The 15,000-nt window shown below is 45.2% G+C and overlaps 2 protein-coding genes and 1 long non-coding RNA gene across 4 annotated transcripts in view; all 3 read right to left on the bottom strand.

Annotated features, from left to right (window-relative positions):
• Nucleotides 1–1,856: 1,856 nt before the first annotated feature.
• LOC126983592 (cytochrome P450 306a1-like) lies at nt 1,857–6,475 on the bottom strand. 2 transcript variants are annotated; one of them, XM_050836401.1, is made up of 4 exons: nt 6,227–6,475; nt 4,100–4,280; nt 3,596–3,797; nt 1,857–2,921 (listed from the first exon to the last, which is right to left on the bottom strand). In XM_050836401.1, the coding sequence occupies exons 2-4, from the start codon at nt 4,262–4,264 to the stop codon at nt 2,884–2,886; spliced, it is 405 nt and encodes a 134-aa protein (XP_050692358.1). In that variant the 5' UTR covers nt 4,265–4,280; nt 6,227–6,475; the 3' UTR covers nt 1,857–2,883. The 2 variants fall into 2 exon arrangements, with proteins under 2 accessions (XP_050692358.1, XP_050692359.1); XM_050836402.1 differs by having other exon boundaries at nt 1,862–2,921; nt 3,596–3,793; nt 6,227–6,406.
• Nucleotides 6,476–10,657: 4,182 nt separating this feature from the next.
• On the bottom strand, nt 10,658–11,930 carry LOC126983593 (uncharacterized). Its single transcript, XR_007735996.1, has 2 exons — nt 11,389–11,930; nt 10,658–11,252 (listed from the first exon to the last, which is right to left on the bottom strand). It is a non-coding gene; the product is annotated as an uncharacterized LOC126983593 (long non-coding RNA).
• Nucleotides 11,931–11,976: 46 nt separating this feature from the next.
• Nucleotides 11,977–15,000, bottom strand: part of LOC126983458 (collagen alpha-1(XVIII) chain-like) — a 115,491-nt gene continuing 112,467 nt past the window's right edge. Inside the window, exons 27-32 of the mRNA XM_050836157.1 lie at nt 14,651–14,727; nt 14,119–14,211; nt 13,338–13,487; nt 13,138–13,152; nt 12,402–12,596; nt 11,977–12,096 (exon numbers count right to left, since the gene is read on the bottom strand). Coding sequence (XP_050692114.1) covers nt 11,977–12,096; nt 12,402–12,596; nt 13,138–13,152; nt 13,338–13,487; nt 14,119–14,211; nt 14,651–14,727 — 650 coding nt within the window. The remainder of the gene's footprint in view (nt 12,097–12,401; nt 12,597–13,137; nt 13,153–13,337; nt 13,488–14,118; nt 14,212–14,650; nt 14,728–15,000) is intronic.

Below are 15,000 nucleotides of genomic sequence, written 5' to 3' on the forward strand. Positions count from 1 at the left end.
CTCGAGGCTCTCCTTAGTCTGACATGAAGCTCGAGTGCCCCAGCCAGCCTGTGATCAGTTGCAAAGGACTCAGCGCAAGAGGGGGACGGTGGCTGAGTGGTTAGCGTGTGGGTGCGGTATCTTGGAGGACCCGAGTTCGCATCCCGCCCGCCGCTACAAGTGTGTTCAGAGGGAAAACTATATGGGAGAAGACTAAGGAAAGGAGGTAAGAGGAAAAGAGGCTGCCAGGAGAGAGAGAGAGAGAGAGAGAGAGAGAAGGAACAAATAATGATGGGCAGACAGGAAGAAGGGAATGGAGAGATATGAGAGAGAGAGAGAGAGAGAGCAGAGAATAGAGAGGGAGAATAAAGAGGAGATGGGAGAAAGGGAAGGACAGAAAAGGAAAAAAAGGAGAAAGAAGAGGGAAATGACATGTGAAGGGAAGGAGAGGAGAGAAGAGAAAGGGAAGAAAGGAAAGAATGGAAGAGAAAACGAAAAAGGAAAAAAAGAAGAGGGAGATAAAATGTGAAGGGAAGGAGAGGAGAGAAGAGAAAGAGAAGAAAGGAGAGAATGCAAGAGAAGATGAAAAAGGAAATTAAAAAGAAGGAGAAAATAAAATCCGAAGGGAAGGAGAGGAGAGAAGAGAAAGAGAAGAAAGGAGAGAATGAAAAAGAAAAAGGAAAAAAGAAGGGGGAGATAAAATGCGAAGAAAAGAAGAGGAAAGAAGAAGAGGAAGGGAATAAAAGAAAGAATGCAAGGAAAATAATGAAAACACACACACACACACACACACACACGCACACACTGGTCACAAAAATCCCGTCAGGAACCAGTACAGGGCCAATTTCGGTTGTTTACAGGACTAGTATTGACTGGATGAGAGGATGGGAGGGGGCAGGGACAGGGGAAACTGGTTGTGTGTGTGTGTGGTTATTTGGTCACATGTCTGCCCATCTCACACACACACACACACACACACACACACGCTGGCCTTGACCGTTTCTTGATGACCGGTTTCAGTGCTGAGGTGAACGAAACCTAATAAATGAGAGAGAGAGAGAGAGAGAGAGAGAGAGAGAGAGAGAGAGAGAGAGAGAGGGGGTAACGTAACCTAGTGTGCGCGTTATCAATTCACTTTTTGTTTGTTTTCTCTTCACACACATAAACAACCTCCACCCTCATGAACAATATCTGTGTAGTCATCGATACTTTTAAGATAACACTGACTTTTTCGCTTTCCGCCACAGAACAATCCACCATCGGGACACGAAACAATAACATGGAAGAATAGTTCAGTTCCCCTTCCTGTCCTTTCCCTTTCCCTCGCCTCCTGCAGACATGGCCAAAATAAAGAAGTCTCCCAATATTATTCGTTTTCTTTGATATAACATAGAAAACAAACTCTGTAGGGGAGACAACTCTATTATTCTTCAACCCACAAATTTACTTCGGTTTCGTTAGGAGTGACATGGATGGCTAGGAATGGAAGCGAGTATATAAGAAAAGGAGACAAAGTTAAGTAGATTTGAGACTAAGTGAGGGAGAGGAGATTGAGATAGTGTGGACATGTGGGAAGAGGAGATGTTGGGTATATCAGGAGAAGGATATTGGAGATTGTTTGGACATGTGTGAAGGAGGGAAGGTGCTGGGTATATCAGGGGAAGGAGGGAAGGATGCTGAGAATGGTTTAGAGATGTGTGAATGAGGAGAGATGTTGGGTATGTCGGGAGAAGGATGTTGGTGATGCTTTGGACATGTGTGAAGGAATAAGAAGAAAAAAAGAGGCAGAAGAGGGAGAAAACGAAGAAAAAAAAGGATAACGAAAATATACGTAAATGACCCCAAATGAAAGAAATTAGTGGAATAAGAAAAAGAAAGAGGCAGAAGAAGGAGAAAACGAAGAAATAAGAGGGAAAAACAAAAGAGGAAAACGAAAATAAACGTAAATGAGCCCCAAATGGAAGAAATAAAAATAACATTGAGCACTCTATGAATATTTATGAAGAAATTAAAACCGCAAGAAGTACATCACGGGGTAAATCTGTCGCCCCCTAATATATGGCATTATACGACTGGACCTAAAAACTAAAGTAAGCTAAAATTAACAAAAGAAGAGCAAGAAACTAACATAGATCTCGATACAAACTGGAGTAAAGATAAACTAACATCAAGATAGGCCTACAAGCTAAGATAATATAAGGCAGAGTAAGATAAAGAGATACAGAGAAAGATAAGGGAACATAGAGTAAGATAAGGTAATATAGAGTGAGGCAAACTAACAGGGAGTAAGGGAAACTGAAATAAATTGTGTTCACGTGTCTGTCAGCAAGTGGGTTGGTGAAGTTGAGGGGCCGATCGTGGGGTTGTATTGCTTGGGTTGTGGACTGTTGGGACTGTGGTGGGGGTTAATGGGGCTTGTTTGTGGCTGTCGGGGCTTGTTTGGGACTGATGGGGCGGTGCTGAGGGTTAATGGGGCTTGTTTGGGACTGATGGGGCTGTTCTGAGGGCTAATGGGGGCTTGTTTGGGACTGATGGGGCGGTGCTGAGGGTTAATGGGGCTTGTTTGGGACTGATGGGGCGGTGCTGAGGGTTAATGGGGCTTGTTTGGGACTGATGGGGCGGTGCTGAGGGTTAATGGGGCTTGCTTGGGGCTGATGGGGCAGTGCGGAGGACTGATGGGGCTTGTTAAGGGCTTGTTGGGGGCTGATGGTGCGGTGATGGGCGCTTGTTGGGGCCTGGTGGGGGTCGGTTCCGGGGGTTGTCGAGGCTCGTTGGGGGTTGTCAGGGCTTGTTGGGGGCTGATGGGGCAGTGGTTCGGGGTTGTCGGGGCTTGTGGGGGTGGTCAAGGTTCGAATCCCCGCGTCAGTCTGTCAGCGAGTGTGTGGTGCGTCAGCGTCGTGTTCGTCAGCCTCGCGCGACCCAGGTTGATGCAGGAAACCGATCTGGAAGCATGGGTGAATGGTCTTAGTCGTCCGTCTATCTGTCTATTTGTCTGTCTGTCTATTCGTCTGTCTGTCTATTCGTCTGTCTGTCTATTCGTCTGTCTGTCTATTCGTCTGTCTGTCTATTCGTCTGTCTGTCTGTTTGCCTGTCTGTCTGCCTGTCTATCTGTTTGTCTATCTGTTTGTCTGTCTGTCTGTCTTAACTGGTGATGTGAAGGGAGGGGAGGGTGGGAAGGGTCTAATTAAGGAAGGGAAAGATGTGAGAGATAGGAAGAAGGGGTACGTGTGAAGGAAGGGAAGGGAAGGGAAGGGTAAGGAGGTTAAAGAAAGGAAAAGGAGGAGAGGGAAGAGAAGGGAAGGGAAATGAAGGGTAAGGAGGGGAAGGAAAGGAAAAGGAGAAGAGGGAAGGGAAGGGACGAGAAAGGAAGGGAAGGAAAGGGAGTGAAGAAAGGGACGAATGGAAATGGTTTGGGTCGAGAGAGAGGTTAGGTTAGGTTAGAGAGAGAGAGAGAGAGAGAGAGAGAGAGAGAGAGAGAGAGAGAGAGAGAGAGAGAGAGAGAGAGAGAGAACTTCCCAAAAAACAATAAAAAACACAGCTCATACATTGCTACAGCCCTTCTACAACACACCCTATCCTCTACAACGCACCCCAACAAGCACACTCCAGCACTCACCGCAGCCTTGCATGGTGCCGTGGGTGAGGTTGAGCGGCGCGCGGCCCGTGATCTCCCTCCTCGCCAGCGTCTCCCGCACCAGCCCCGCGTCGGCCAGCACCACGGCCAGCACGCGCCCGAGCCCCACGCTGCACACATTGCCGTAGCGCCCCGCCAGCGTGAGGTGCGGCGCGCGTGAATTCAGCCAAGGTAGGTACTCTGGCTAGGGGAAGCGGCCGCGGTGAGGGGGGACTCTTTACACACGTGGGAGCTACACCAATAGACTGATATGTAACTCTAATATACTCAGTTATTTAATCTTCAATATTCAATTCATGGTCACTAAATCACTAATGTATCATCACTAAACCACTTATGTATCACTAAACCACTTATCACTACTCTTATGTATCACTAAACCACTTATGTATTACTAAACCACTTATGTATCACTAAACCACTTATGTATCACTAAACCACTTATGTATCACTACTCTTATGTATCACAACATACGCCCCACCCACCATCGGGAATCCCCAGGGCCCAGGGGGGAGGTCCCTGCTGGGGCGCAGCACCCATATGGCCACCAGCAGGCAGAGCAGCAGCACCACCAGGCAGCCCACACTGTTGGCGCCCGTGCCCCAGAGCGCCACCTCGCGCCGCCACCACGTCACGGGCTGCGGGAACATTGGCGTGCACGGCGGCCTGCGGGAGGGGAGGGGGGGGGGGTAGCGTTAGGAGGGGCGCAAGTGGACGAGAATAAGGCGGCAAAGGACGAGTGTTAGTTCAGTTCAGTTTTAGGTCGAGTGTTCTTCTCGCTGTCTGGTTACGAGTGTTAGGCGCCATGCAAGGGACGAGTGTTAGTGTGGTCGGGTCAGGCTACTCCACGGGGCTCTTATCCATGGCTTCCTGCAAAAGGGATACAATTTGGGGCTTGATCAGGTTACATTACTTCTCGGGTCTCAGAACTTGACATTTTTGTGCTCCCGACCCGCTCGGCTGAGTGGGTTTCTTTTTTCTCTTTACTTGTTGGGATGTGTTGGATAGGGCGCTGGTGGACTTTTTGCGTGGATTGAGACACTTTATTATGGCGATGTGGCAAGTGCGCAGTGTGTGGAAACAGATGATTCGCTTCGCCTCGTGTCATTGCTCGAACCCAAGGTCTGAACGGAGAGGGTCGGTCAGGCGGTCACTCGTCCCGTCTGCCCCGCGCTGGCGAGTGGCGGCGTGGCGTCACACCCACCCCGTGCCCTGGATTCTCAGACGCTTTCAGCTCAAAACAACAATTTCCTAAGGCCACAAAGGCGATTATAGAGGAACCAAATTGTCGAGTCCGTTTTGGCGTTGGCTCCCGCGGGTCCATTTCTCCCCTCTGCTCTGCCACACAGTCCCAACACCTATTTTTTCCTCTGATATGTTACCTATAGCTTACATATGAGAGGATGAGATAGGTGTTGGGACTGTGTGGCGGAGCAGAGGGGAGGAAAGGACCCGCGGGAGCCTACGCCAGACCGGCCTCGACATATTTGGAAGACTATAGTCGGCTCTCAGGTGTATATTTCACAATCACGGTGCAGAGCCTCGTCAAGCAATCGCTACTCTCATAAAACTATCAAGACATCTCTCCATCCAATCACGGTGCAAAGCCTCGTAAAGCAATCACTACTCTCATAAAACTATCAAGACATCTCTCCATCCGGAATTGACCTCCACAAAATCAATTCCTTCACAGACATCAGCCTTTCCACTTCATCCTCTTAACTCTTCAGTAAGACTCATAACACACGTCGATGCACCAAAATCCATTAAAAAGCTTCTAAAACGCTTCATTGTTCCTCTCTGCTTCATTCGAGCCCCAAGTGAAACGAGACCGGCCAGGGACTCAGCAAACTAAAATCACTCCTTCACGAAATTGACCTCTCTTTTTGAAGACTCCTTTGACCTCTATTCAGGAGCAGTAAGTAGCGGGCTTTTTTTATATATATTTTTCTTTACGCCCTTCAACTGTCTCCTTAGCTGTAAAAAAAAAAAAAAAAGATGCTAAACTGTCCACCTCATCTTCCCAACACGTTTAAAATAGTCCACCAAGTCCACCAACAGCCACCCGTTAAAAGCTTCAAAAAACGCTTCATTCTTCCTCACTGCTTCATTCGAGACCCAAGTGAAACGAGACCGGTCAGTGACCCAGCTAACTCAAGTCATTCCTTCACGGATGCCAAACTGTCCACCTCATCTTCCGAACACGTTTAAAAAGTCCACAAAGTCCACCAACAGCCATCCTTAAATGCCTCAAAAAACGCTTCATTCTTCCTCACTGCTTCATTCGAGACCCAAGTGAAACGAAACCGGCTAGTGTCAACATTGCCAGATTGTCGTACTCAGCCTCTTATATTTACCAACTTCCGACCCAAAAACTGTATCCTGGGGACCAATAACTAGATTCATTTATATTTATCGTTAAAATAGTTAATTCCTGAAGTTTCTTGGCAATAGCTAGGCGTCAGAAACCGGTAAATTCTATGCTCTGAGTACGATAATATGGCATCTGTGGATAGTCTCAGTCTCAAGCCCTCCCATTTTTAAGGCAACCAAGCACCCCCACGGTCACACACGAGCTAAACACTACCACACAACCCCTCATCATCACTCACCTTCAGGACGGATCACAGCCTCTCACTGACGTCTCTGGAAGTGTAATGAAGTCGGCCTCTTGCAGTTTCCCTATGTTCTTATGTTCTTATGTTCTTCAGGCGTCCCTCTTCGCTCTGTGCCTCGTAGCGTCACTCCCCTGCCAGGACCTCACCGCTGACTGGCCTTGGCGCGGGTGCAGAGACTTGGGAGTGTGTCTGTGAGTGCGGGGTCGCCGGGTGATGCCTCCTACAGCCATCACAGGAACCAACCTCGAATTGACACCCATGCGAAATTCCTCACCTTTTCCTCCTCCTACACAGCATCGTAACGTATATTTAACAGTCTAAGGTGTGGAAAACTATCACCAAGTCTCCACGTACTTAGTAAGTCGCCACAGTGTTGATTTAAGGCGTGGCAAGACATGAAAACCTTGCCGAGAACAATACTCCGTCGGACAATACTGCCATGGCGCACGGACCGATGGGGCGCGATAAGCTGTCTAGTCAGCCCTACGTCCTCCGCCTCCCTGCCGCCCGCCGCACCGCGCTACTCGTATTCCCGGAGCCGCGGCGAACCCTTTGTTTCCGAGTGTCTGGAAGTGCCCGTGTACCGATCACCTGTGGCGCGGCGGGGGCGTAGACAGGAGTAGATGAGGACGTTGCTGTCGTTTTTAGTTTGCAAGAAAAGGGCAAAGAGAAAGCTGCTGCAGATGACACACACACACACACACACACACACACACACACACACACACACACACACACACAGAGAGAGAGAGAGAGAGAGAGAGAGAGAGAGAGAGAGAGAGAGAGAGAGAGAGAGAGAGAGAGAGAGAGAGAGAGAGAGAGAGAGAGAGAGAGAGAGAGAGAGAGAGAATTGAAATTAAGTCATAAAAATATATTCCACCTCCTCTCTTCCTTATTCTTGGGTCTGCTGCACGTCCAGTTCTTCTGCCTGGAAACCATTGATATCAGAGGCAATGACTTTGGTCTGTCGTCATTTCAGTTCTCCCCGGGGCAGAGGTGAGTTAGGCAACGCGCGACCTGTCTCCCCCCCCCCCCGCCGCTGCCTGCACACAATCACGGGGGGTGGGGGGTTGGGGGGCGGCGTTGAAGGATCTTTCGCACCAGTAATAGAATAACTCAGCGTTGCGCAGTGTATTTATCACCATTGCAATTTCCTTCCTGTTTCTTTCTTTCTTTTATCCCTGTGTGCGTCCTTGAGGGTGGATATGCATGCAATAATAGCTGTCTGTCACCCATCTCCACGCTGCCCTTGCTCTTCATCCGCCTTTGAGGCCTCGTGGCGGCGACCTTCAGGATATGGGCGACGGATCAACACTCGGGGAGACTCAAGTAATGACAGAATTGGACTTGAACTTTGCACCACCCACTCACCTTCACCTGCGGCTTCTTTTTCTTCTTCTTCTTCTCGTTATTGTTGTTCTTCTTGTTCTTGTTCCTCCTCTTCCTCCTCCTTTACTCCTTTTTTTCATTTTCTTCTCTTTTTTTTTTTTTTTTTTTTACTTCTTCTTCCTCCTCCTCTTCCTCCTCCTCACTCTCCGCCTCTTTCTGTTCCTCCTCGTCCTCCTCCTCCTCCTGTTTCTGCTCCTCTTTCTCCTCCTCCTCCTCCTCTTCCTCCTCCTTGTTTCTTCGTCTTTTTCTACTACTACTACTACTACTACTACTACTACTACTACTACTTCTACTTCTACCCTTCTTCCTCTTCTTATTTTTTTCCTTCTTATTTTTCTTCTTCTTCTTCTTCTCCTTCACCAACAATACCCCCAATACCACCACCACCACCATCACCAACCAGAGGGGGGCGGGATGGGGGGGGGGTCCACACACACACACACACACACACACACACACACACACACACACGCACACACAAACACTTGTATTAGATTAACTTTATTAAATAATTTACTATAAGAAATCAGAGGAGTATACGACTCTCTACAAGTCACGCCTTAACCTGCTATAGTATATTCAAGTGTTTCTAGACGTTAGCGAATAAATTACGATACGATATACAAGGTAACGATGCGACGAGGGAGAGAAGGAAAACGGGAAGCTATGAAAGAAAACGGGAAGTTATGAAAGAAAACGGGAAGAGATTAGAGAGAACGTGGAGACGAGGAAAAGAAAGAAAATGGGAAATCAATAGAAAAAAATATAGAAAGACGAGGGAAAGAAAACGGGAAGCTATGAAAGAAAACGGGAAGCTATGAAAGAAAACGGGAAGAGATTGGAGAGAACGTAGAGACGAGGGAAGGAAAGAAAATGGGAAATCAATAGAAAAAAATGTAAAAAGACGAGGGAAAGAAAACGGGAAGCTATGAACGAAAACGGAGATATTAGAGAGAACGTAGAGACGAGGGAAAGAAAGAAAAATGGGAAATCAATAGAAAAGAAATGTAGAAAGACGAGGGAAAGAAAACGGGAAGCTATGAACGAAAACGGAGATATTAGAGAGAATGTAAAGACGAAAGAAGAATGGAAATAGGAAAGGACGAGAAAAGGGAAGAGAATAGGAAAAGAAAGGTGGAAGGGAAAATACACAAAAATGGAACCAGACAAACAGAGAAACAAAGAAGAAAGAAAGGAAAACAGAGATAAAGGAGAAGGAAAAGATAAAAAGAACAAAGATAAGATAAAGAAAGTAGGAAAAATTTAGACAGAGCGACAAAGTAACACATTCAACTCATACAACAGACAGCACGCGAATTTTAACCATAACAAAGTGACTAGATTTATGGAAACGTCTACTGTATGCATGTTGTCAAAGGAGAGAATTAAAGCCTTACATCGCTAATTATTCAGTATAGCCTAAGACCTGTTGTGTTTAGCCTAGCGCACACACACACACACACACACACACACACACACACACACACACTTTCGTTGTTCAATATATGCTCAAGTTAATATTCTCAGTCGATTTCGGTTCTCACACCCACTAGTTTTATGAGCCTAGTGATAGTCTAACAAGGCTTCTGTACATTGAACGTTGAAAAAACACCCATGAGAACCCAATTGACCTCCTTTGTGGCCTTGGGAATAGTAGTTGTGTTAGCCGAAAACGTCTGAGAATTAGGATCTTAGCGAGAACATATTTATACTGTAGATTCATTCACTCGACAGGCGACGTAGAGAAAATATGCAAATAAATACTGGAATAAGGAAGTATATCTGAATCTAAACATATGGGAGAGACATAAAAATCAATACGTAAATAGTTAAGATAAACATGGAAATAAATGAATATGTAAATAGATAAATAAAGACTTAGATAAATAGATATGATAATGAAACCAATGAAAAAGTAAGTAGGCCTGCTGAAAATTAAGAATATTACTTAGAAACTGAAAAAAAATTATAATAATAGTAAATAGCGAGATACTACTACTACTACTACTACTACTACTACTACTACTACGAATGACATTGATAACACAAATTTTACATAGGCCTATACAAAAAAAAACATAAGTGGACCATCTCAAGGGAATCAATAAGACACATTTTCACGACAAACTGATACACATTTTTGACCCTTATTGATGCGTTGCTGTGGAAGAACCAGAGTCTGTCACCACCACCACCATCACCACCACCACCACCACCACCACCATCACCACCACCATCATCATATTTATAAGCATCAGTACTATCATATATAACACATACAAAAAGTAGTAGTAGTAGTAGTAGTAGTAGTAGTAGTAGTAGTAGTAGTAGTAGTAGTAGTAGTAGTAGTAGTAGTAGTAGTAGTAGTAGTAGTAGTAGTAGTAGTAGTAGTAGTAGTAGTAGTAGTAGTAGTAGTAGTAGTAGTAGTAGTAGTAGTAGTAGTAGAAATAATAATAATGACAATAAAAAAAGAAGAAAAGAAGAAAAATGAGAATGAAGAAAACCAAGAAAAAAGGAAAGAAAGATAAAGAAAAAAAAATTGAGAAACAAGGAACGAGCGAAAGAAAGAAAGAAAAGAAAGAAGGAAGAGTGAAAGAAAATAACAATGAAAATAACAAGAGTAAGAAAAATAACAAAAAAATACAATAACTAGCTCAAAAAAAAAAAAAGTGAATTGGGCAACTTCAAGATAATGACAATGACACTGATAATGATGATGATGATGATGATGACGGTGAACGCACAAACACACGTACACCACTATGGATATATGGTACACTTCTAGCCCCCTTCGTTAACACACAAACGCACGAACACTTCTACCTAGCACTCTTCTTCCTTTCCTTCTTATTTTTTTTCTGTTTTTCTTCCTTCCTTTCTTCCTTCATGTCTTTTCCTTTCACTCTTCTTTCTTTCCTTCTTTCGTGATCTTTCTTTCCTTTTTCCTTCCTTCCTTCCTGTCTTTTTCCTTCATTCTTTCTTTTTTTTCTTTCTTTCTTTCTTCCTTCCTTCCTTCCTTCCTGTCTTTTTCCTTCATTCTTTCTTTCTTTCTTCCTTCCTTCCTTCCTGTCTTTTTCTCTTATTCTTTCTTTCTTTTCTCCACTTCCTATTTCTTCTTTGTTTTCTCTCTTTTCTTTCTTTTCTTTCTTCTTTTCTTCTTTTTTTTCTTACGTTCCTTTTATTGTTTTTTTTTTTGTCTATTTTTAACTTCTTTCTCGTTCCTCCACTTCACATGCTGTTTCATTAATGCTTCCTTTGTTTTCCCTCTTCTTCCTTCTCTTTTTCCTTCGTTTCCACCTTGCTTTATCTTCTTTTTTGTCTATTCCCACTTCCTATTTCCACTCTTTATCGTTCCTCTCCTCCACACATCCTTCTTTTCATTGCTTTCTCTCTGTTTTCTCTTACTTCCTTTTCTTCATTTTCACTTTACTTTTTTATTGTTTTTTTTTCTCTATTCTCATTTCATATCTCCACTCTATATCGTTCCTTCCCTCCACACATTCTTTCTTCATTGTTTCCTATGTCCCAAACGCTTTTTTTCTTCCTTTATTTGTCTCCTATTCCCCTTTATTCCTCCTCCTACTTTCTCTCCTTACCTCCCTCTCACCTCGCTATCTCAGTCATCAGGAACCTCATAATACTCATCCTCCCTCATTTCATAACTTTTTCTCTTTTCATTTCTTTTCTCTTTTCACAACTTCTTCCTTCCTTCTCTTTTTCTCCTTTCACTCCCTTTTCCTTCCTTCGCTATCTCAACCCTCAAGAACCTCATAATACTCATCCTCCCTCATTTCATAACTCTTTTTCTCTTTTCATTTCTTTTCTTTTTTCACAACTTCTTCCTTCCTTCTCTTTTTCTCCTTTCACTCCCTTTTCCTTCCTTCCTTCCTTCGTTATCTCAACCCTCAAGAACCTCATAATACTCATCCTCCCTCATTTCATAACTTTTTCTCTTTTCATTTCTTTTCTTTTTTCACGACTCTTTTTCCTTCCTTTTTTACTCTTTCCTCTCCTTTTCCTTCCTTCCTTCCTTCGCTATCTCAACCCTCAAGAACCTCATAATACTCATCCTCCCTCATTTCATAACTTTTTCTCTTTTCATTTCTTTTCTTTTTTCACAATTCTTCTTCCTTCCTTTTTTACTCTTTCCTCTCCTTTTCCTTCCTTCCTTCCTTCGCTATCTCAACCCTCAAGAACCTCATAACACTCAACCTCCCTCATATCATAACCCTCTTTTTCTCTTTTAATTTCCTTTCTTTTTTCACAACTCTTCTTCCTTCCTTTTTCACTCTTTCCTCTCCCTTCCTTCCCTCCCACTCTCCCTTCCTTCCCTCCCACTCTCCCTTCTCTAACACTCACCACTCCGGGCTGCTCAACACTTCCTTCCCGTCGAAACTGAAGATCCTGGGCCTCTGCATGAACCGTCCGCCGTCCCCGGAGAAGATGCCGCGCCAGGTGTTGAAGAGAACCTCGCCCTGCACAGGTAAACACGGGACGCAGGTGAGAAGGGGCCGACAGGTGGAGGGAACCTTATACTAACACTAACTGTGACATGCAAGCCTTTCAGTCAACAGGTAACAGCTAACCCTTGATATTCAAAACAATTGGTATGTATGTTAACTTTTCAATCAACAGGTAACAATACAACTCTCATCCTCTCACCTTGATATTCACAACAGGTAGGTCCATATTTACCTTTCAAAACTCTAATGATACCTACAATTGGAACGTATGTTAACCTTTCAATCAACAGGTACCAACACAGCTCTCATCCTCTCACCTTGATATTCACGACAGGTAGGTCAGCATCCACCTTCCTCACGATGGAGTCCAGGTTCTGTATTCTGGAGGTGAGGAAGGCCCGGAAGGTACCACTGAGACCCGCCCTGCGCGCCTCTCTGTAGCATGTATAGTCCACGCCCCTCACCCCGCGCATATCCCCGGTGTAGGGCTGGTTCAGGGCGGCGAGGCGGAGCTGGGAAGGAAGAGGGGAATGGAAGGGGTGACTGAGTGTGTGATGGAGATGGGAAGGGTATGGAAGGGGTGATTGTGTGTGCGAGATGGAGATGGGAAGGGAATGGAAGGGGTGACGGAGCTGGGAAGGGAATGGAAAGGGTGATTGTGTGTGCGAGATGGAGATGGGATGGGAATGGAAGGTGTGTGTGTGTGTGTGTGTGTGTGTGTGTGTGTGTGTGTGTGTGTGTGTGTGTGTGTGTGTGTGTGTGTGTGTGTGTGTGTGTGTGTGTGGTTGGGTTGTGGTATAGGGAGGGAAGGGGTAGGATGAGGGGAGGGAATTTGGTGTGTGTGTGTGTGTGTGTGTGTGTGTGTGTGTGTGTGTGTGTGTGTGTGTGTGTGTGTGTGTGTGTGTGTGTTGTGGTGAGGGGGGGGTTTATAGAGGAAGGGAGGGAGGAAGGGTTGGGAAGAGGATGAGGGAAGAGAAAACACACACACACACACACACACACACACACACACACACACACACACACACACACACACACACACACACACCTTACCTTCGTCAATTCTTCCTTTAAGCAGCAATGAAAAAACAACAACAATGACAAAATACAATCAATAAAACAATGATCAAATATAAACAATCAACCACAAAAAAAAAACATGACTGATCTTAACAATTCCTCTTTTTTTTCAGGTGTAAAAAATATATACAAGGTTAATTTCTACAGGTAAATCTACAGCCACTTTCCCTCACCTTTGGCCCGTCCTTGTTGTTATGGAGCGAGTGTACCTGCAGGGAAGGGGTGCCGACAGCGGAGGGCGGGGTGGTGGTGGTGTCGGTGGTCGGGGGGTTGGTGGTGGGCGGGGCGGGGGTGGTGGTTGGCGGGGTGACCACTGACCCCAACTGTAGTGAGGGAAAGAGAGAGCGAGAACTAATTAAGAGGTAAATGTACGTACCTGCTTACCTCTCTACTTACTATCCTGTTCAGGTTGATTTGGCGAATTGGCTCCTCCCACTTTTCTAACAAGCCCCTCCCACTTTTCTAATAGGCACCTCCCACTTTCAAATAAACTCCTCCCACTTCTAAATAAGCTCCTCCCACTTCTAAATAGGTCCCTCCCACTTTTTAATAGGCCCCTTCCACTTCAAAATAAGCCCATTCCATTTCTATTCAAGCCCCACCCACTTTTCAGATAAGCTCCTCCCATTTTCCCAATAAGCCCCTCCCACTTCCAACAAGCCCTTCCCACTTCCAATAAGCCCCTCCCACTTCGAACAAGCCCCTCCCACTTCCAATAAGCCCTTCCCATTTCAACAAGCCCCTCCCATTTCCAATAAGCCCCTCCCAATTCCAATAAGCCCTTTCCACTTCCAACAAGCCCCTCCCCTTCCAATAAGCCGCTCCCACTTCCAACAAGCCCCTCCCACTTCGAATAAGACCGTTTATTTTCGATATTAGTCGCTCCCACTCTTCAGATAAGTCCATCTCACTTCCAAATCGGCTAATCTAATATTTCCAACCTCCCACACTCACGCTGACGTGCTGCCATCCCCTGTTGATGCGCACGAGCATTTTCTCCTCGTCCAGCAGGAAGGCGAGGCTGCCCACGGGGGTCGCGTCGCTCATCTGGGCGGAGAGAAAACGGGAAGAAATGGAAGAAGTGGTGGTGGTGAGGCGGGCGTATTTTTTTTACAGTAAAGGAGGTGGTTCAAAGGCAACAATTAAACCAGATGCACTCTTGTTTTTTTTTACAGTGAAGGAGGCGGTTCAAAGGCAATAAGGAAAACAGATGAACTCTTACTTTTTACAGTGAAGGAGGCGGTTCAAAGGTAATAAGGAAAACAGATGAACTCTTATTTTTTACAGTGAAGGAGGCGGTTCAAAGGTAATAAGGAAAACAGATGAACTCTTATTTTTTACAGTGAAGGAGGCGGTTCAAAGGTAAGAGGGCAAATAAGGCAATAAGACAACCATGGCAATAAGACAATAAGGCAAATATGGCAATGAGGCAAAGGCATTGGGAAACCATGGCAACAAGGTTAGTCTGCAAGTGCCCGCGTCTCACCTTAAGCATGGAGGCCCGGTCCGTGTAGGTGACCACACTGGGCACCACCAGGGGGCCGCCGTCCTGCCCCGAGGGACCTGAGGGGGCGAAGGTGGTGGTGAGGCGGGCGTATTTTTTTACAGTAAAGAAGGCAGCTCGGGGGCAAAAAGGAAAACAGAAAAAGAAAGACACAAAACACCTCTCCGACAAATAGAATACAAGAAAAGTTTCAAATAGTAATAAAATAATGAAAAATAAATAATAATAGAGATTGATTAGCGGAATAGATAATGAACAGGAAAAAGGCAAGAAAAAAGTAGAAAAAATCCATAGAACCCACTTCCCTACAAACATATACAAGAAAGACGTGT

Source organism: Eriocheir sinensis, chromosome 54 (genome assembly GCF_024679095.1).
Source record: "Eriocheir sinensis breed Jianghai 21 chromosome 54, ASM2467909v1, whole genome shotgun sequence".
Lineage (NCBI taxonomy): Eukaryota > Metazoa > Arthropoda > Malacostraca > Decapoda > Varunidae > Eriocheir > Eriocheir sinensis.